The sequence below is a fragment of the Saccopteryx bilineata genome, chromosome 1 (genome assembly GCF_036850765.1).
Source record: "Saccopteryx bilineata isolate mSacBil1 chromosome 1, mSacBil1_pri_phased_curated, whole genome shotgun sequence".
Taxonomy (NCBI): domain Eukaryota; kingdom Metazoa; phylum Chordata; class Mammalia; order Chiroptera; family Emballonuridae; genus Saccopteryx; species Saccopteryx bilineata.
The window spans coordinates 286,723,435-286,745,500 of NC_089490.1; the positions used below are offsets into that span (position 1 = coordinate 286,723,435).

Consider the following 22,066-nt stretch of genomic DNA (forward strand, 5'->3'; position numbering starts at 1 on the left):
CCTGGTGTGTGACTGCATCTACACACTTATTCCTGCTTGTGTGAAAGGGCTGCGGGGTAGAGTTATACTTGAGGTTTTTCTGTGTGCATAGAAAATAAGCAACAATCTGCTGAAAAAATACACTCATGATTATTAATTTATCTACATTGACCCTCTGTCTCCAAACTAATGATTTGTTTATCGAACAAGTACACACTAAGGGCATAAATTGTGGTTATGTTATATCTTTGCTACAAAGGACAATATTTAAAATATCACTTCAGTGTTAAATCTAAGGAAGCAAGGCTCTTGAATATTAAGTATCATCTTACGAGTTGGAAAGAGACCAAATGAATGATTAGTGATCTGCTTATTCAACAGAAATAGCTCTTCTATATTCTACTGCATGTAAAATTTAAAACCCATTAAAAGTCTAAAAATGTATGAGGATTTTTTGCCTGACATACAATCAGTTATAAAAATAGTCATAAAATTGCAATTATTGTTCCAAAGTTCACTGACAATGACACATGGGATTGTCCCACACAAAGGTTTCCACATTGCAATCAGCATCCTGGGGCTGCAATCAGGAACCGGTTAGTACTCTCCAAGTTGACATTTCTGATAACTTCAACTCTAAGAGACCAAGTCAGAATTTATTGCAAGCACTGCACACAGCAAATTTTGACTGCAACTACACCCAAATTTAAGTATCCTTATATGTGTGAGGAGCATAAACTATTTCCAGAAGTTTATTCATCTTTAATATCAGCAATCAAAAGATGGAATATAGCCCAGAAATGGAAGTCAAAATAAGGTTGGCTATATTCTTCTGTTTACTTACTATAAAATAATATTAAATATTTGGAAACTTATTTTTAATATGCATTGCAACATGTTTTACTGCAATTAAATCATAATAATAATTCATCGATATATACAAAGATTTATATGAATGTGTCTTTGACAGTGTGTGTGTAATCTTTTTTAAATATTCATAACTGACAGGGAATGAGGCTAGATACTGTTGTTTCCATTTTATTGGGGAGAAAACAAGTTCAAGGTCATATGTTGATGTAATTGAACACATGAGGAATATAGAAAAAAATCTTACTCTGTCATCTAAATTGGGATACTCTCTCCTTTACAAACTCCTGTTTCCCATAGCTCACCAGTGATATATTCTTTTCTAGCTGAGGTATAGACTTCAAAAAAAAATACTAGTATCACATCTCATTCTTGTAACTGTCTTTTAAATTGGAACCCTAGAAGCAAATTCAAGTCTTAAGTTTTTATTGGAATATAAGGAGTCTTATTAACCTACAGTTTTACATATCTCTGTGAAAAACACTGTTTAAATGCTAAAAGTAAAACCAACTGTTTTATTTAATAGATTACAAAAATTAGGTAAGTATAGACCACTTATGAGTGTTTCAGTTAACCATACTAAATTACTCATTTTGATGTAACCACATTTTCAGTACCATATAAATATCTTACAGAGTGAGAAAGTCTCATTATTTGTTCTGATCTAAAAATTGTCTGATAGGGTGCAGTAGTCACAATTTCATGGATTTTAATTAATTTTTAAACATAACATTAACTCAAGTATAGTTCTTTGTCATCTCTCCAGGGCTTTCATGTAAATAAATTTGTCAAAATACTCTTTTTAAACCTTGTATCCTCATTTGGAGGTTAAAAATATATTCATAAGTAACCTAGAATGAATTGTAAGTGTCAGGATACTTTATTTGAAGAAATACGCTGCAGAGAATATAGGGATATATCATAACTAACCTAAGAGTTAGTGACACAGAAGGCTGAATTTGTCTAAATACTGTCACCAATGACAATATTTTTCAGCTGAGCCCTGTTTTAAAATGATTTATCATCTATAAAAAGATCACAGGATACACCCAGTTGTTCTCCTAAGCATATTTACCATTTATAAAAGTGGTTTCAAATAACATCAAACATATTTGTTTGTCCTAGTTAACTGAGAAAATATAATGGACATTCTTCATTTGAATTACTATGCGGGCTGGCTTGGAAATTTTTTATTGCCAGGTAAAAATTATGCATTTTAAACTGAATAGAAAAACATTGTCAAAAACTTACACCTTGATTTTATTCTATTATCTGAACAAAATTTCACATTCCACATTGTTTAACACACATAGCACAAGCAAAAAACACTGACAATGAATGAATCAGTTGAAATAAATCTTACAATGTACAATTTTGTTTTTATATGAGTTACAGAAATAACTGGAAGCTTCAACTGAAACAATGTAATGCTTGTTAAAGAAATTAAATATTCAGGAAAGTAGAAAATATAATGTTTTATGTTCTAAAAATATGACCCCTTCTTCCATTCATATCCCAATACTTAGCAGGTGATTTTCTGAGCTTTCTAATACAAAAAGGAATTTATTCTCATTGTTTATTTAGATGAGAATAATTAGTTATAAATCAATATCAGTTACAGATCAATATCAGTTACATATTTTACATAATTCATGTTATTAGAACTACATAAAACTGATGCATGATTTAAATTATTTTAAAATGATTTCCAGTAACTCTGCTTCCATGAGGCATACAGGACCCTTAACATAATGAGGTTCCTTCCTTTCCAATAATAACAAAGTAGAGCACTAGTTAGACCTTCATCAGCCACTGTTCTGAAATGATACATGAGTTTTATTCCAGCTGACACTTGTTTTTGTTTGTTTCCTAATATTTAAAAAATCAGGGGTTTTATTGAATAGGTTATTTAGCATTTATTTAATACTGATGCATGCACAGGCATACTCATTGATTATGTGCACATCATTAATCTCTTACCACTCTCATATTTTGCACTGGGTTATATATAATCATCCATGTTATTTCATTCAGTGTTCCCAAGTACCCTGCAACAGATCTGTGCAAGTTAAATTAGGATCCAATCCACACTACGCAAACTGCAAGTCTAGTGTTCTTTCCATTACAGAGCACATTCCATATTCTGAAGATACATCTTCATACAAAATGTGTTATGTATGTTCAATTGATTTGAGATATGATTTATTGAACACTTGCAACATTTTTGGGAAATATCTCTGTCCTATGTTAATTTTTAAAAGAAAGATTATATTATTTGTATAAAGTAGTCATTACTTAGTTTTTGAGCATGTAAGATTCTGCACAACTTATCCTATGAATGAGGGTTTGAAACCAAACTCAAATTGTTTGCTAAAAATACCTGTGCGGCTCTTGCATGAAGCAAACAATACCAATATGTTCAATGGCACATATCTAAACACTTGAAAACTTTACCACCATCTAGAAAATGTTTAAGATGTGAAGGCAAAGGAAATTTGTTTATTTTCAACTTCTTTTTCATCATGGTAAAATGCACATAACACAAAATACCACCAGATATATATATTTTTAGTCATTAATCCTAATACAATGTTGTGTGTTAGAAAGAGTAAATAAACAAAGGCAAAAATGGACATCTCCTGTTAAGACTAATATAGTTTCTCAAATATAACATTAAAATATAAATAATGACTACATTAATCAAAATGGACATATAAAAAATCACCATCAAGCAAATGTTAGGAGCTATCTTAGATATCTTTGATATGTTCTCTGTAATCTCCAAAATAATCATGTAATATATTCATTGGTTTTCCCATTTTACAGATGATGAAATAAAGACTCAGACAGAATAAATTACTTTTCTGAAGTCACAAACACTAACTCACTAAACCATGCTCATTTTTATGTAAATATTGTTATCCCAAGGCATGTTTGAATTGAAATACATTTGAAACAATGTATCAGAGTAATTCACTGAGAAATAGATTACAAAAAAACTGAAAAAAAATAAAGGTTTGCCTTCATATATTAATAAATTATTTCACTGTTAAGTGTTCTATTCTCCTTATTCTCCAAAATTTTGTTTTGCCAATCGAGAATCACCATTTCTAACATCCCTGAAAGGAATGTATCACAACTTCAAAAACTAAAATAATGAGCAATATAAAGATTGAGAAGTATAGCTACATGTAAAATGCTATACTAAGAAATATTGGCTAGAGAATAATTAATTCTGAAAATCAAATCTCTTTCCATGAGTAGTTCAACTTGCCTGGGTCTTAAGTAAACAAAGAGAACCCCAAGGTGTTAATATTATTGACTGCGTTTACATATCACCATCAAGTGCTTTAAACAAAAGACTGCCTCTGGATATGCCTCCACTATCAGTCAGCTACATCCAGCAGTCAATCAAGCAGTCACCTGGAGAGAAGCTCACTGGTGTTTGCAGTACTGAGGGGATGTGAACAACAATGAACCACTCTGACAGGAAGAATGGTATTGCTCTACTTGTTTTCCAGTGATCATATTAGAGGCAGTTGAGCATTTTGAATGTATAGAGCCTATCAGGAAAACCATAAATGCTCAGCTAGCAAAGGAAATGCCACACATTAGGCATCATAGATATTTATTCACATAATGAATACATAAATAAATGTTTCAAGAATGTGGAACAAATGTCAACTGTGGGCCATAACTGTGTATGAAGCTGACATATATATATATATTTATATATATATAAAATACAAATAATACAAGTACAACTTATGATTTACATATGTATATGCTTTTCAAAGCTGTTGATATGACTTATTTGCATGTACTTTAATCTTCTGAGGTTTTCATGTACTTCTGCTCAGGGAAATGATTGGGACCATAAAGCCTGCGTCTCTTAATACTTAAATTACTCTTGCTTCGGATGAATGCTTCACAAACTAAGAATGACAGTCTCCTGTGGGTCTTTTGCAAGCACAGTTGTGCCAGGGGCAAAGCCATCCTGTCAGTGCATTTTGATGGACTCCCAGGCTGGTACATGACTTTCCCTACCTGAACATTCCCAATAGGGAGGGCTTTTATTTTTTTCTCATAAATATAGCCCATGGGCCTGTTACTATCATAACAGTCTCTTTACAATTCTCATGCTGTGAAACTTTTCAGTTATTCTCAGATTCAGAGAAAAACTTCAAAAATCATTTTTAAAAAAGGCATAAAAAATTGGAGTGATTAAAGTGGAGAAGTAGAGTAAAAATATATAGATAAAAATGAGCAATTTTCAAGAAATTCAAAGAAAACAAATGATTGTGGAGAGTAAATTATTATAAAAGATAATAATGTAGTTGTAATAGAGAAAAGGATGAGAAATATAGTTAAAATATTAAAATGTTTAAGCTGTGTGGTTTTTTGGGGGGGAGGGTATCTTATTAGCATAAAGGGAAATGTGTGTACTGTATTTTAAAACAGTGGTTCCCAACCTTTTTTGGGCCACAGACCGGTTTAATGTCAGAAAATATTTTCACGGACTGGCTTTAGGGTGGGTCGGATAAATGTATCATGTGACTGAGACAAGCGTCAAGAGTGAGTCTTAGATGGATGTAACAGAGGGAATCTGGTCATTTTTTAAAAACAAAACATCGTTCAGCTTAAATATAAATAAAACGGAAATAATGTAAGTTTTTTATTTTATCTCTGCGGACCGGTACCAAATAACCCATGGACTAGTACCGGTCCGTGGCCCTGGGGTTGGGGACCACTGTTTTAAAAGGCTAACAGGTAATTTGTGAAGAAAGAACACAAGTAGTTTCATGAAGGAGGCACAATTACTTTTAGGAGAAAAGAATTAGTGTACTTTCACCTGGGAAAGATGAAGTACCCTTATATGTGTCAGGCAAATGAAGGTCCATATTACTCTGCATTGTAACAATAGAGTTTCCATAGAGCATTCTAGAAAATGTTGAAAAGATGAAAGAAGAAAATATGCCTCAGAGAGTAAGAGAGAGAGAGGACCTCTTTGAAATAAAATGGCAGTTTAATTCCCTATTTTAAATAAATTTTTCAATGAATATTTGAAATATTTAAATTTCTGTTACAGGTCGATTCCTCTGCATGGATCATAAGTCTTTTCCACAGTCCCTCAACCTTCAGAATATCTTGGTGCCCTCAGAACCCAGCGTTAGCAATGTTTGGGTATGAAGGAGTGTGGATTCCATTCTCCAGCAGATTTAGAGAGAAGACGGTAGCCCTTGGAGCTAAAATAGTTAGGGCCTGGCAAGCAGAGGAAAAGCTTCTTCCCCACTTCTTTCAACATCAGGAACCTTCAGAACACTAGGGAGAGAAATTCTCTTCCCAATCTTCATGGGATGGGAGCGTGAGCCATTTATTTGGATTTTAAAGGGGAGGCTTATCCCAAAAAGTTAGAAGGGGCAAGCACTTAAGATCAAAAAAGGAAAAAAAATGTATGAGATATAATAAAATAAATAAAAATTCTTAAAACACAATTGATTATTCTTTTCTAGTTCATATATACAACCTGTCTAAATTCTATATGTGAAAGACAGGAAAGTTTTTAAACAATGAAAAAATTAGAGAAATAACATTAAAAAAGACAATATTAGAAAAAGGTATTATTTTAGAAACTACCCTTCCCAAATCACATTTTATTTTGATAAAAATAAGTCATGTTGCCTTTTGTATTTCACACAATGCATTAATCATTTTGAAAGATACAAAGGTAAGTAATTTGGAAGTTCTCAAAGAGTTTGCATCTAGGAATTCATTTTTTAATAATATACATATAAAACATGTTTTGTTCTCAGGATAGTTTCTTTGTGACCTTGCAGCTCATTAATGATATTTTTTATTATAATACCTCAAATACTTAGCATTCTAATAGAAGTTACATACTAATTTATGGCAATCATTTTAGAAAGATCCTAAGTTAGACAACATGACTGAGGGATATAGAAAATAATTTTAAATGTTTATAAAAGGCAAAACATGGGGTGCATTATACAATGTAATAATAAAAATAGCACTAATTACAATGAAAGTTGATATCTGCAATGAAAATAAGTCACTTTTTCTTTTTTTTATTTATTCATTTTAGAGAGGAGAGGGAGAGACAGAGAGAGAGAGAGAGAAGGGGGGGAGGAGCTGGAAGCATCAACAGGGTTTTGAACCGGTGACTTCAGCATTTCTAGGTTGATGCTTTATCCACTGTGCCACCACAGGTCAGGCAATAAATCATTTTTTTCTATGAAACTTTTAAAAACTTAATGTTATAAATTTTGATATTTTATCCCTTCAATAAAGATGATTAGGAATATGATTCTATGTTAAGGTACAGTATGGGACCTGGTGCAGAGCACAGCAAAAATATGGCCAGGTTATGCCTTGAAGAAGTACTTGCTGTGTTTGATAAGGATAGAAAAAATGGGCTCGAAAAGCAGAGAGCTTAGTTCTCACTAAAGAGTACAGGGAAAAGACTATACTTGTAAAGTTGGTCTGAAAAGAACAAGCCGGAATAGAGTAATAGCCTAAGTGGAAAAAGAATGCACATGTCATGTTTGGCTGAAATACAAGATTGGTGGGAGATCAGATAGAGAGATAGATAGATGATAGATGCTGATGATGCTGATGAAGAAGATAGATAGATAGATAGATAGATAGATATTCTAATGAATAGTAATTATCCTAAGGCAGTCTAGATCTCGTTTTGAATTTCTAAAATATTTGATCAGAAAAAAATTGAAGGATGTCAATGTGATTGCAATACACTGCATCCTGGGGCTGGTAAAGAAATAGCCTCTCAGAATAAATGTAAAGGGAAGGGGGCAATTTAAATTGCTTTGTCATTACATTCCACATATGATGTTTAATCAGGTTTAAAGACTAAAAAGGCAACTGTAATATTTTATGTCACCTATCCAATACTTGACAATTAATCATCATTCAGCTAACATATATACCAGACTATTGGCTAAAAATCCAAGATACCAGTATATGAAATTCCGGGCAACTTTCTCAACAACATTTGTTTAGGTGCAAGGTACATGGAATGAAGTTACAAAAGGAAAAGATAAATTTATATTTTCCCAAGAAGAAATAATATAAAACTCAGTACAATTAACCAACATGGATTTTTACTACCATGTCCAGTCACTACTAAATTATAGATAACAAAAGTAATCTTTTTTCTAGTAATAGCTGGTCAATTTTGTTAAAAGAATTAATATTTATTTAAAAGTCTATTCAATTGGGTTTATTTCTTTGCTTGCTTAACAGTTTTATTTAAGTTTGATTTACATACCATAAAATTCACTTGTGTCCAGTTCAAGCTAATTCAATTATATGGATAACGCTAAGGCTTCAACAAATAGTTTAACTGACTTACATAGAATGCTAATCTATATGTTGTTCCATTAGAACTATACCCATAGCACTTAAATTCAATAGATATTAATTCTGTTTATGTTGATAGGAAATGCCAATTTCCTTGCTACTGAGTAGGAGGAGAGTTATGTGATATCTATAGTTCCTATGAAGTACTTTGCTGCTACTTGACAACAGCAGTTTTGTTTTGTTTTTCCTGAACTGCATTTTCAATAGATTATCAGAGTAAACTGCCTTTGGTTCCATTTTCCTGCTCTCCTAAGTATCAACAATTTAAATAACATTTGATATTTGATTTAAGTCAGTGTGAAAATTTCCTTTTCAAGTTTAGTTCTGGTACTAAAAGTACAAAGCGGCTACTCGGACATGGAGAGCAGTGTGCTCTCTCTCTAGATCATGGATTTTGTGTGAAGAGGAATAAAAGTGGTCTCAGGGAGTCTGCTCCATGCTTGCCTAGTCAGTGCACTGTGCTATGAAGGTGGTTTACTGGTCTGGAGAGCACATTTCACAAAGATCCAGGTATCAGCATTTTCTGTCTGTACATGAAAATAACCTAACCAGAATGATTTCACAGCTAGCCTTTTGCTCAATGATCTTGTGTCTGTAACTTGCATCTTGTGTGCTTGTTGTCACATGATCACAAGATAGCTGCTGTCCTTTGATGATTACAAGTATGCCTAAATCTAGAAAAACAAAAACCAAGGGAAGAAGCACAGGCACCCGTATAGAGATGTCAAAACATTCCTCGAGTTCCCCAGTGATCTTTGCTCTACATCTTACTGGCTAGACTGTGTCACAGTAGCTACAGGGAGGTTGAGAAATCTAGTGTTTTTTGTTTTATAATTTTTATAAAGTTTAATTTATTGTGTTAACATGGATTCAAGTGTCCCACTCAATATAACTCCCTCACCCTCCACCCCCAATTCCCTTACTACCCCTACCATGTCCCCTTCCCTCTAACTACCTTTCCCCTTTCCTCTGGGATTTGCTGGCCTGTTATCTGTATCTATGTGTTACTTATATATAATTTCACTAATCGCTTAACTTTCTCTGATCCCAACCCCTCATCCTCCTTCCCTCTGACGGCTGTCCCTCTGCTCCCTGTGACCCTGCCTCTGCCTCTATTCCATTCCTCAGTTCACTTTGTTCATGAGATTCCACATGTAAGTGAGATCATATAGCCTTTTAACTGAGTATGTTACTATAATAAATATAATTGAGTTCTGATAGAATGAGCAAAATGAGTAGGCAACTACTAGTGTCTACTATAGTATATTGACTCAATTTCTTAAGTGCTATATAAAATGGACTTTTTCATACATTGTTAATCCCCATACACATTGCTTTAGTTCAGGAACTATTTAGATTCTTTCTAAATGAGACAAAGTATGTCAATGTTTCTTTAAATAAATTGACAATATGACATAGCTTTGAATTAATGCATTGCACTTTTTTCCAAGAGAACTTAATTATTTAGCATGAACATGCAATGCAGAGTACAGAGATGTGTTGTAGAGCTGGACACCTGAAACCAGTATAATTATGTTAACTAATGTCACTGCAATAAATTAAATTGAAAAAAGTTTAAAAAAAATAAATAGAAACAGAAAAAAATAATTTACTATTTTTGTTTATTATTAGTCAAGTGAAAGAAAATTATTTGAAAAGGTATCTATACTTATTTATGCATATTATTACTATTATTGTTCTATCAATTGGGTATGTGGAATGAAAAAGGAAAAGGAACAAAATACATTTAATAGTAGAATACATTTTGCAGATCTTGTGGACCATCATTTAGGTATATTAACTTCTTGTGTGAGTTTTGTGCCATTGAGTCACTCCCACTCCTGGTAACCTATGAAAGAGTGATGTCTACAATGTTCTGTCCTCAACAGCCTTGCTCAGCTCCTGTAGACTCATGTCTATGGCTTCTTTGAAGGGGTCAATCAAACTTGTTTTAGGCCTTCCTCTGTTCTTTCTGCCTTCTATCTCCTTGATGACTGTCTTTTCCTAAAAAATTAGTTTTCTCATGATAAACCGAAAGTAAAACAGTTCCAATTTTCTCATTTTTGACTTCAGTGATATTTCTTACTCTGTGCTAGGACCCAGTTGATTGTCTTTCTGGCATCCAGAGTATTCACAGAGCTCTGCTCCAACACCATCAAAAGAATCAATTATTTTTTTCTATCAGCCTTCACTGTTCAATTTTCATTTTTAACTTCTTTGCTATTAATATCATAGGTATTAATAAAAATAAAATATTGCTTTTGGGAAAATAAAATTATTTTCAAGTAGATTTTTATTGTATTCAGCTATAAAGTACAAGGAAATCTTACCCTTTGCAACATCATGGATGGACCTGGAGAATATTATGTTAAGTAAAATATGCCAGTCAGAGAAAGATAATACCATATGATTTCACTAGTATGTGGAATCTAATGAACAAAATAACTAACAAAATATAAATAAAAACATAGTTACAGAGAACAAACAGACTGACAGCTGTCAGAGGTGATGGGGAAGGAGAGCTGGGTGAAAAAGGTGAAGGGATTAAGCAAAAAACAATCTAATCAATAGAAGGAGACTTGGCCTGGGATGGTGAACACGGTACAAAGAGAATTGTAACCCTGAAACGTATATACTTTTATTAACCAATGTCACTCAAGTAAATTCAAAAAAAAAAAAAGAAAAAAGAATTCTGCAAAATTAATCCATAAAACTTTTAATGATGATTTACATCATTTATTCAAATATGCATGGTAATTCGCACACATAAAGAATGCCAAAGTCTTGTTTTTAGTTATTTTCTGAGAAACTCATTGAAGCCTTCCACTGAGTATATTTTTACAGCTGATTGATTTCTGCTGCAAAATGCTAAGGAAAGGTCACTTTTGAAAATCAAAGCTATTGTTGGTCAAGATGTGTGCATTAAGGACAATTTTTCCACAGAGGGTATGCCCTTTACCTCATCTTGGGACATTCCATTCTGAAGATAAAAAGGCTATTTGATTTTATTCTCTAACTTATTTCCTTTGAAATCAGCATCCATGTATCCTTTTCATTTTTTATTGTTAAATGATTTAATTTGTTTTATTTATTTATTTTTTAATTTTACTTACTTTTTTTAGAGAGAGAGAAAGGGAGAGAGAAAGGAGGGGGGCAGGAAACATCAACTCCCATATGTGCCCTGACTAGGCAAGCCCAGGATTTTGAACCAGTGACTGCAGCGTTCCAGGTCAACACTTAATCTGCTGCACCACCACAGGTCAGGCAATGCCAAAATTTATTTCTGTCACTATATATTTGACTCGCTTTAACCTTTACTAATTCCCACCAGTACAGCCCCTCCCTCTATGGTAACTGCCACACTGTGTCTATAACCTTTTTGTGTGTTTTTTTTCTTGTTTGTCCACTTGTTACTTCCAGTTTTATAACTCATATATGAGTGAAACTCTATGGTCCTTGATTTTTTTCTACCTGACTTATAGTGTCAAGATCCATCGATATTGTCACATATGGCAGTATTTCATCTTTTCTTATGGCTGAGTAGCATTTCATGTGTGTGTGTGTGTGTGTGTGTGTGTGTATGATAACATCTTTATCCAATCATCTATCAAAGTAAACTTTGGCTGTTTCCATGTCAGGGTAACTATGATAATGCTGCAATGACCATAGGGGGCGTAACTTTATATGACCAGAAGGAGGTTGCTGTGTTATATGGTAACTTTATTATTAAGTTTTCCAGGAACTTTCATACTCTTTCCCATAGTAGCTGTATCAGTTTACATTTCCACAAGCAGTTAATGAGTGATTCTATTCCTCTACAACCTCTCCAATACCAGTTATTACTCATCTTGCTAATAATAGCCATTCTAACAAGTGTGAGGTAGTTTACAAAATGGCAATAATCAAAACAGCATTGTACTGGTAGAAAAAATAAACAGATACACAGACCAATGAAACAAAATTGAGAACCCACTATATATTGATGGGCAAATAATTTTCAACAAAGGAGCCAAAAATATACAATGGAGAAAATAAAGCCTCTTTAATAAATGATGCTGGGATAATTGGAAAGCCATATAAAAAGAATAAAAATAGACTTTTATTTGTTACCATACATAAATTCAAAATGGATCAAAGACCTAATTATAGGACCTGGAATACTAAATTGCACACAAGAAACATATGTACTAAACTTATTAACCTGTAACATAAAAAGGATTTTATGAATTTGACATCAGAGAGACAAGGGAAGTAAAAGCAAATATAATTGGTACTATATCAAACTAAAAAGCTTCTGCACATTAAAAGCAACCATTAACAAAACAAAAAGTTAACCAATCAAATTGGAGATTTGGTTGGTTGATAAAAGATTATTATTCAACATATGCAAAGAACTCATACCAACTGAACAACAACAAATACAATAATCCAATTAAAATAGGCAGAAGACCGGAACAGACACTCCTTTCAAGAGGTTACAGAATGGACAACGGATCTACGAAAAGATGTTCAACTTCTGTGGCTATTAGGGAAAATGCAAATCAAAGCAAAAATGAGATCGTAAACATTTTTTAAATGTATCTTTTATTTATAATATTTACAAAAAGGTATTTGAAATGTTTGAAAAGAAATTAAACTAAATAAAGATTCATGGTGGAACTCTCAATTTTTATAAATTAGTATATTTATTTGAATGAAAAAAAATCTTCCATACAAAATTATTTTTTTTACTTTAGATAAGACTATTTCAAACTCTTGTTATGACGTACTATGTAGTAATTTTGAAAAAAAAAAATTACAACCTTAATTAAAGGAAAAAGAGGGAAATGAGAACTTTATATAGCTTGTGTTTTTTATGGAAAACACTGGGGAACAAATTTTTTTTATTTTCTGTTGCATAAGGTTGTAGAACTGTTTCTATATACTTCTTCATTGCTGATTCCAAATCTGAAATCCGTTTTTTGGTGCATGCTCTAGTTTTTATGCAATTTTAATTTCTTTTTGTTACAGTTAATGCCATGCACTGGTTTTTAAATTGGAGTTAAAGGGCAACGACTCTTGGATTGAACATAACCACAAGGCAATTAATGTTTTACAAACATCATTTTTACATAATTGTAGTTGTTTTTTTTTTTTTTTTTTTTTTTTTTTTTTTTCATTTTTCTGAAGCTGGAAACAGGGAGAGACAGTCAGACAGACTCCCGCATGCGCCCGACCGGGATCCACCCAGCACGCCCACCAGGGGTGGTGCTCTGCCCCCCAGGGGGCGATGCTCTGCCCATCCTGGGCGTCGCCATATTGCGACCAGAGCCACTCTAGCGCCTGAGGCAGAGGCCACAGAGCCATGCCCAGCGCCCGGGCCATCTCTGCTCCAATGGAGCCTTGGCTGCGGGAGGGGAAGAGAGAGACAGAGAGGAAAGCGCGGCGGAGGGGTGGAGAAGCAAATGGGCGCTTCTCCTGTGTGCCCTGGCCGGGAATCGAACCCGGGTCCTCCGCACGCTAGGCCGACGCTCTACCGCTGAGCCAACCGGCCAGGGCCATGTAGTTGTTTTTAAATGTAAAAATTTATTATCTGATAAAAACATCTTATTTTGTTTTAAGATTGAATCATGGCTTCTTTGAGTATGTGTAAATATAAGAATAGTCCTGACACCTGTTATATATGTGGCTGTTACACACTTCAACGTCAAAGGTGCAATATTTCATCATTTTTGACACATGCACATATTGCCTATTTTCAAGTTCCCCTTGGCGATCAAGACAAGAATTGGGCTCCTCATATTGTGCGTCATAATTGTGAGGAAATGCTTTGTGACTGGACAAAAGAAAAACACAAAAGAATGCCTTTTGGTATTCCCATGGTTTGGCGTGAACCTAAGGACCACAGTAGTGACTGTTATTTCTGTCTGATCCATACAAAGGGCATCGGCAAAAAAAAAGGCATATGATCATATGATCACATATCTTAATATTCCTTCAGCAATATGATCTATCCCACACTCTGAGACATTCCCGTTTCCAGTATTCAATGGTTTTATTTCTTCTAAGGATGAAGAAAGTGAACATAGTGATCAAGTGTATTTTGATAAGATGCATGAGGAAATGGTTGTAGAATCTGATGTCAAGCAGTCATTAACCCCTCAGCAGTTTAGCCAACCTGAATTGAATGACTTAGTAAGAATGACATAAAAATTGTCCTTGACTTTCTGAAGTATGAGGAGCATAACTGGATCATTGGTGTGGATCTTAAAATGGTAAAATTCCTGCTAAGACAACAGATAGGTTTTATGAAGTATCCTTGCTTTCTGTGTTTTTGGGACAGCCGAGCTCAGGAGAAGCACTGGACATAGAAGGAGTGGCCGAAACGTAAAGCTCTGGACATAGGGATGAAAAATATTGTGGATGAATCTGTAGTTAATCGAGACAGGATCATTTTTCCCTCACTTTACATCAAACTTGGCTTAATGAAGCAGTTTATTCAGGCTTTGAATAGAGAAAGTGAATGGTTTCAACATATTATTTCTGCTTTTCCTCCCTTGTCTTTCGAGAAGATAAAAGCAGGTGTATTTGATGGACCTCAAATTTGAATCCTCATATATGATGAAGAATTTGCCAGGAAGATGAATAAGAAGGAGAAAGCAGCCCTGGTCGGTTGGCTCAGTGGTAGAGTGTCGGCCTAGTGTGCAGGAGTCCTGGGTTTGATTCCTGGCCAGGGCACACAGGAGGAGCTCCCTTCTGCTTCTCCACCCCTCCCCCTCTCCTTCTTCTCTGTCTCTTTCTTCCCCTCTCACAGCCAAGGCTCCACTGGAGCAAAGTTTGCCCCGGCACTGAGGATGGCTCTGTGGCCTCTGCCTCAGGCTCTAGAATGGCTCTGATTGCAACAGAGCAACACCCCAAAATGGGCAGAGTATCGCCCCCTGGTGGGCATGCCGCGTGGATCCCGGTTGGGCGCATGCGGGAGTCTGTCTCACTGCCTCCCCATTTTCCAGCTTCAGAAAAATACAAAACAGAAAAAAAAAAAAAGAAGAAGGAGAAAGCAGCACGGCAGTCTTTTGTGGTAGTTATAAAGAACTTCCTTGGCAACAAAAAAGCAGAAAACTATTGACTTCTGGTTCAAAGAAAGCTGTTGTCTTTCTGTGACATTGGATGTAACCTGAGCATTAAGATGCACTTCCTGAACAGTCACCTTGTTGAAAATTTTACAATAAGATGAAAACCTAAAATCTTGAATTGCAAAAAACCTGTAGCTTACAGAGAAAAACTAATGTCAATTTGGGATCAGTACACTCGAATTAGGTTAGAACAAGTGTTTTTGTGGATGCAACAAAAAAAATTTTTCCCCAGTGAAATATGTAAGATCTCTGCATTACTTTCTTCATTGGAATAATTGTTATCATTTGAAATTTATATACAAGGAAACAGAAGTATAACATTTCAGTAATGTAATCAATGAACTATGCTAGTATTACACGTTAGTACTTGACCATGCAATCACTCCAAGTTACTCTAGAATAAAGCTTATTATTTTGAAAGCCAGGTGGATCCCAGTTGGGTGCATGTGGGAGTCTGACTGCCTCCCCGTTTCCAGCTTCAGAAAAACACAAAGATTTTAGGTTTACATCTTATTGTAAAATTTTCAACATTTAGTTTAACATAATAAAGTAGAATGTCTTCTTGAGCATCATCTTTGTGAAAATATAATAATTTATATAATGCAGTAAATACACTAATACACTAAAAGATATGATTGCATCAGAATTGGTCTACAATTTAGAAATAGAATATATTAAAACACTTATTTTAATCATAAAATTTGCGCAAAACTTATTTAAATTCTATTCAGGCAAAAATTTGCACTTGTAGCTCTTGAGTTTGTGTACTTGTTGAGGACAATCTCGTTTGATGCTCCAGTAGTAGTCTGCTCATCATTAACAGCTCCAAGATTTTCGGGAAACATATCAAGGTGACTGTTCAGGAAGTGCATCTTAATGCTCAGGTTACATCCAATGTCACAGAAAGGCAACAACTTTCTTTGAACCAGAAGTCAATAGTTTTCTGCTTTTTTGTTGCCAAGGAAGTTCTTTATAACTACCACAAAAGGCTGCCGTGCTGCTTTCTCCTTCTTTTTTTTTTTTCTTTTTTGTATTTTTCTGAAGCTGGAAAATGGGGAGGCAGTGAGACAGACTCCCGCATGCGCCCGACCGGGATCCACCCAGCATGCCCACCAGGGGTGATGCTCTGCCCACCAGGGGGCGATGCTCTGCCCCTCCGGGGCGTCGCTCTGCCACGACCAGAGCCACTCGAGTGCCTGGGGCAGAGGCCAAGGAGCCATCCCCAGTGCCCGGGCCATCTTTGCTCCAATGGAGCCTTGGCTGCGGGAGGGGAAGAGAGAGACAGAGAGGAAGGAGGGGGTGGTGGAGAAGCAAATGGGCGCTTCTCCTATGTGCCCTGGCCGGGAATCGAACCCAGGACTTCTGCACACCAGGCCGATACGCTGAGCCAACCGGCCAGGGCCTCAAAATGTCATATAGCAGAAATCATTCACATGTTAAAATACACTGAGTATTAAAAGACATCTATCTAGTATAATCTTGTGCATAATTAAAATGTAGCCTTTTTAGTCTTATTATTTTTCTGTATCTAAATATTAAATGTAAAACTTTTCAACAAAAATGTTTCATTTTCCCTATTGTCCAATAATAAAATATTAATATTCAATGAGTAAAAAATATATTAAGATTGTATAAAAATGATTCTCAAGTTAAAATATAAGTGCATCTCTACCAAACTGAATAAATGGCTAGTCCTTAGTGTGTGGCTAAAAACCATTATGACTACCATTTATGCAATACATTGATACCATTATTGACTATCCCTGATTTACATGTTTCACATTAATTATGGTGAAAAGCACTGGTATTCACCATTGCTAACACTGTAAACAATTATAAATAAAGTTTAACTAGAATTTTTTAAACCAGAATATTCTGCTGTTTTCTCTAGCATCAAGTTTTTATCCTGAATTTTAGATTTCCTCAGTTGACCACCAGGAACATTCAACTATCTGTGTGTAATGGGCATAGAAATAACAACATATATGAACTATCTAAAATAACAGGAAGTAACTCATAAATTGTTGCTCATGCAAATGACATAAAAAAGTTAACTTGACAAAGCTTATTTAAAACAGTAAATTATTCACAAGATTTGTTTCATATCAATAGATGGAATTTCAGTGCCAAGCAATACAGAACTTATTTAATCAATTATTTATAGTATAGTTTCTCAAGAGCGACATAATTTAAATGTATGTTGCAGTGATTCATAGATCATTTTAAAATAGAAAACAAGGTCCCACTGGCAGCTCACCATTGGAAAGTCTTGGTGTATACCAAAATGTAACTTTTAACATAATAAAAACAATAAAATCCAAAGTACTGATCTTGACCATAAGGAAACAAAAGTTCTGCTTTGTTAGTCTTCATTTAAAGTAATTGCAAACATATTAAAATATAGTCATGTCAAATGAGAGGATAGAATGAAAGTGTTAATATTGAAATGTACATTATATGTAACTACTATAACAACACTTCTTATATAACCCTTTCCATAGCAACAGATTTTTAAGTTTTTAGTGTGTGTGTGTTTGTACTTCATTTCATTCATTTTAAGCATAAATCTCCACTTAATTCATTATTTCTGAATATGTTTAATTGAATAGGTCTTTTAAGCTTAAATTACCAAAAAATAATATTAGCTCCCAAGAGAATAATGAACATTCTGATTTATAATACATATTTGCACATACAGCTATGACTTTTGTACATTATAAACAATCTTTTTTTTCATTACAAACAATCTTTATAGCAGTACATGTATCCATCCATAGCTTCCCTCAATGCTTCCCCACTATAATATTAAGTTAAAACATCAACATGGAGGCATGCATTTTACACAATAAATCATTTTAAAGAAGAGAGAGAAAAAAATGTAAGAGCAATAGTTGAGCAGAAACCTATTTAAGTTATAAATAACTTTTTGTTTAATGCAGTAATTAATTGACATATAAATATGTATAATCAAATGCAATTTTATTTGAATATTGTGTTACTGATATATTTGCTTCACTAACGCACCAACTATAGCAGAGTACACTAGTCAAATCTTGTCCTCAGAGGCCTGTTTTATCCATCCAAATATACACACAGACACATATGCATATGCACTCACACATATGCAAACATTCACAGACATTCAGACACATATACACACAGAATTGGTAATTGGTTTTTTTCATAAGTTAAAAAGGCGTATAAATATTTTTCAAAATCTATGTGATACATCTATACTTTAGCAATATTCTAAGTAATTATAATATTTTTTGTGTGTGATATTAACTAGCTAATTGAAACATGATCTTCTTGCTTCCTTCCTCTAGGAATATTCATACTTAAAGTGTGAAATATATTACTTTCATATATAAAACAAGAATGATTATTGGAAAAATAAAACAAAGTAAGCAACACTAATATCAAATAATGAGTTATCTTAAGATTTTCTAACACTACAATGGTAATCATATTTCATATAGCAATGTATCAAATCAATGTTGATCCCTTAAATTTATACAATGTTATAGGTTAAATATAATTTTATAAAACAATTATGTTCAACTAATTCCATAGCTTTCTGCCAGAGAAAGAATATTTACACATATATTTTTGTCCCAGAAATTTGATTACCAGGCTAATAAATATTTTATTTCTAAATATTCAGTAATATCTAGGTACTAAAATACTTGCATATCTCATATTCATTTTAGGTAACATTATATCATATATTTTTATTAACTTTCAATTTCTATTTATTTAACTATATATTATAATTTATTCTATAATTCTAATGCATATAATATATGAATATGTATGCATGTTATATATTTTTCATTTACATTTCTGTCTCCATATAAATTCTTCATTATTTTATTCATAAGTTATGAGAATTAAGGAGTTAAGCAGTATGCCTGATATCTATTCTTGCCCAGCTTATTTATGTGTTGGAGCATGACAAGGCAAGAAAGAGGGCAAGTAACTTTGTCAAATCTTCTTGTAAACATGATAAAGACATTCCTAGCAAACTACTGGTATTGACCATAGGAAGTGTGCTGTCTATATCACCTTTTCAGTTAGATGTTCCTCATTGTCTAAGATATGGTAAACAAACCTGGAGTCTATAGACTTGTGGAGTAGGGTTCCCAGAAAAGTATTTTCTATGTTATGTACCAGTATATGAATAAAAGAGGGACAGTTCCTATAAAACGTGGCTCTCTGCATTAGTTATGTGGCACTGTCCTAAGCTGGAAGACCCCACTTGCTTACTTTATTCAGAATAAATCTAATGTGACCAGAAAGACTGAAGGAGCTGTTACAATGTCCTGGATCTTTCTCTATGCTTTATTTATGTCTCATGATTAAATATAACCTTGAAATTATTAGTATGTTGTGACTTATCTTGTTCAGAACAGTTAGCTACATTAAAACTGGGTTTTATATTTAGCCAAGATTTTATTAACAAATCGTCAATGGAGCCAGAGCTTTTTGTGGTTTAGAGATTATGTTGCTATAACATACCCTATAATGCATTATTGAGAACCCACTGGTCCCATTTTGGCATCACAGCATGTGACATGATAGGATATGATTGCTTTGGACAGAAACAGAGAGGAAAGAAAGCAGAATTCATATCTCCTCAAAAAATATTGATATGGCTTTGGATTTATTCTCAATTTCTCATAATTAATAAAATATATGAGGGCTGAAAATTTTTCTGATTAGGAAACAATATCTGTTCAAGACACAATTCTTCAATATAATATGTAACAACTTGTGTGACTAATTCAAGTGAAGTATATAATAAATATAAATAGATCATTTACTTTCTTTTGCAAAGAATTAAACAATGTATCAAAAAAATAAATAATATGCTTGAAAGTGTCATTTTATATCATAATCCATATTTGTTTTAATCAGAGCTTCTTACTGGTATATTTATAAATATTATATAATCAAAATAGTAAGAAAAACATTTAATTTACCTTCAATTAATCAATTTGTATTGGAAAAGTGAAGGAGTTTTCAAATGTGCTAAAATAATATCTGATGTAGAAGAGTACACAGAAATACAGTTGACCCTTAAACAATGCAGAAGTTAGTTGAGCTGATCCCCCACACAGTCAACAATCTGTGATAATTTTGATTCCCCAAAAGCTTTACTGCTAGTAAGCAGCCTAGTATTTTCCAGAAGCCTTACTGATAACAAAAACAGTTAATTAACATATATTTTGTATGTTATATATATTATAACTTGTGTTCTTACATAAAGTATGCCAGAGACAAACAAAGATTATTTAGAAAATAGTAAGAAATTAAATACATTTACAGCACCATATGTAATTATTTTTAAAAATTTTGTATATAAGTGAACCCACACAATTCTAACCCATGTAGTTCAAGGGTCAACTGTAAAAACATTGCTTTCTTTTATTGTACATGTGCCTGTACATAGATTATACAGAAATGTACTAACCTGTTTTAGGATCTACGGAGAAGTAAGGTTGTCCTTGGAGAATACTATAAACCACCCGTGCACTGTTTCCATAAGTAGGGTCATCTGCATCAGTAGCTGTCACCTGTAGAACAGAGGTACCTGTGCATTCAGGAAAACAAATTTTAGTGTGTGATGGCATTTAGCATATGAGTAATTTCTACACAGAAAAAGTTATGCTAAAATATTTATGGAGAGCTAAAATGATTAGACTTATCTGTGAAACATATTCCTTGCTTTCTTTCTCTACTATCAGCTGTACTAATTGAAAGTCCAAAATAGAATCTTTTATCTTATATATTTTGATATGACTCTAAAAGGTCTCTTTTGACACACCCATAATCAGGTCTGTGTATGATTGATGTGCAAGACTCAAATTGGTGTTAACTAGGGGGCAAAGTCAAAGTTGTCATGAGGTTGTATATTGCATGCTCTATAACTATTCAGAAAACCAGGGGTTGAATGATTTGTGATTAATTGGGAAGGTGGATGTGATTAATTTATTGACATAAAATTATTAATGGCATCAAAGTAGCCCATTCAAGTTATTTCCATCATACATGTTCTTTATATTTCTTTTAGGGTTTTTGTCTGTTTGTTTGTTTTTGACAAAGACAGAGAGAGAGAGTCAGAGAGACAGACAGACAGATAGGGACAGATTCAGGAAGGGAGAGAGACAAGAAGCATCAATTCTTCGTTGTGACACCTTAGTTGTTCATTGATTGTTTTCTCATTTGTGCCTTAACTGAGGGGGTGGCTACAGCAAGCAAGTGACTCCTTGCCCAGGCCAGTGATTTTGAGCTCAAGTCAGTGACTTTTGGGCTGAAGCCAGCAACCACGGGGTCATTTCTATGATCACACGCTCAAGCCAGTGATAATGCGCTCAAGCTGGTGAGCCTGTGCTCAAGCTGGATGAGCCCATGCTCAAGCCAGCAACCTCACAGTTTCAAACCTGCATCATCCACAGCCCAGTCTGATGCTCTATTCACTGCACCACTGCCTGTTCAGGCGTTCTTTATATTTCCTATGTGGACAATTAATGAGACTCATAATTGATTATCAAGGTTCAGTTAACATTCTTTTAGCCTGTTCTACAAGTACCAGTATAATTATCTTTCCACAATGGGGATAAGAATAATCTTGCCACACTAAGTTTTTGGTAATTAAAATGTATTTTAAAGTAATTTATAAACTTTGAAATGTTATATTTACAGTACTA

At 33.8% G+C, this 22,066-nt stretch overlaps 1 protein-coding gene across 3 annotated transcripts in view; it reads right to left on the reverse strand.

Annotated features, from left to right (window-relative positions):
* The window catches only part of CDH18 (cadherin 18), a 713,946-nt gene that overhangs the window by 166,014 nt on the left and 525,866 nt on the right, over positions 1–22,066 (reverse strand). For all 3 annotated transcript variants that reach the window (XM_066244055.1, XM_066244046.1, XM_066244062.1), the window contains exon 4: positions 20,830–20,949. In XM_066244055.1, the coding sequence (XP_066100152.1) occupies positions 20,830–20,949 (120 nt within the window). The remainder of the gene's footprint in view (positions 1–20,829; positions 20,950–22,066) is intronic.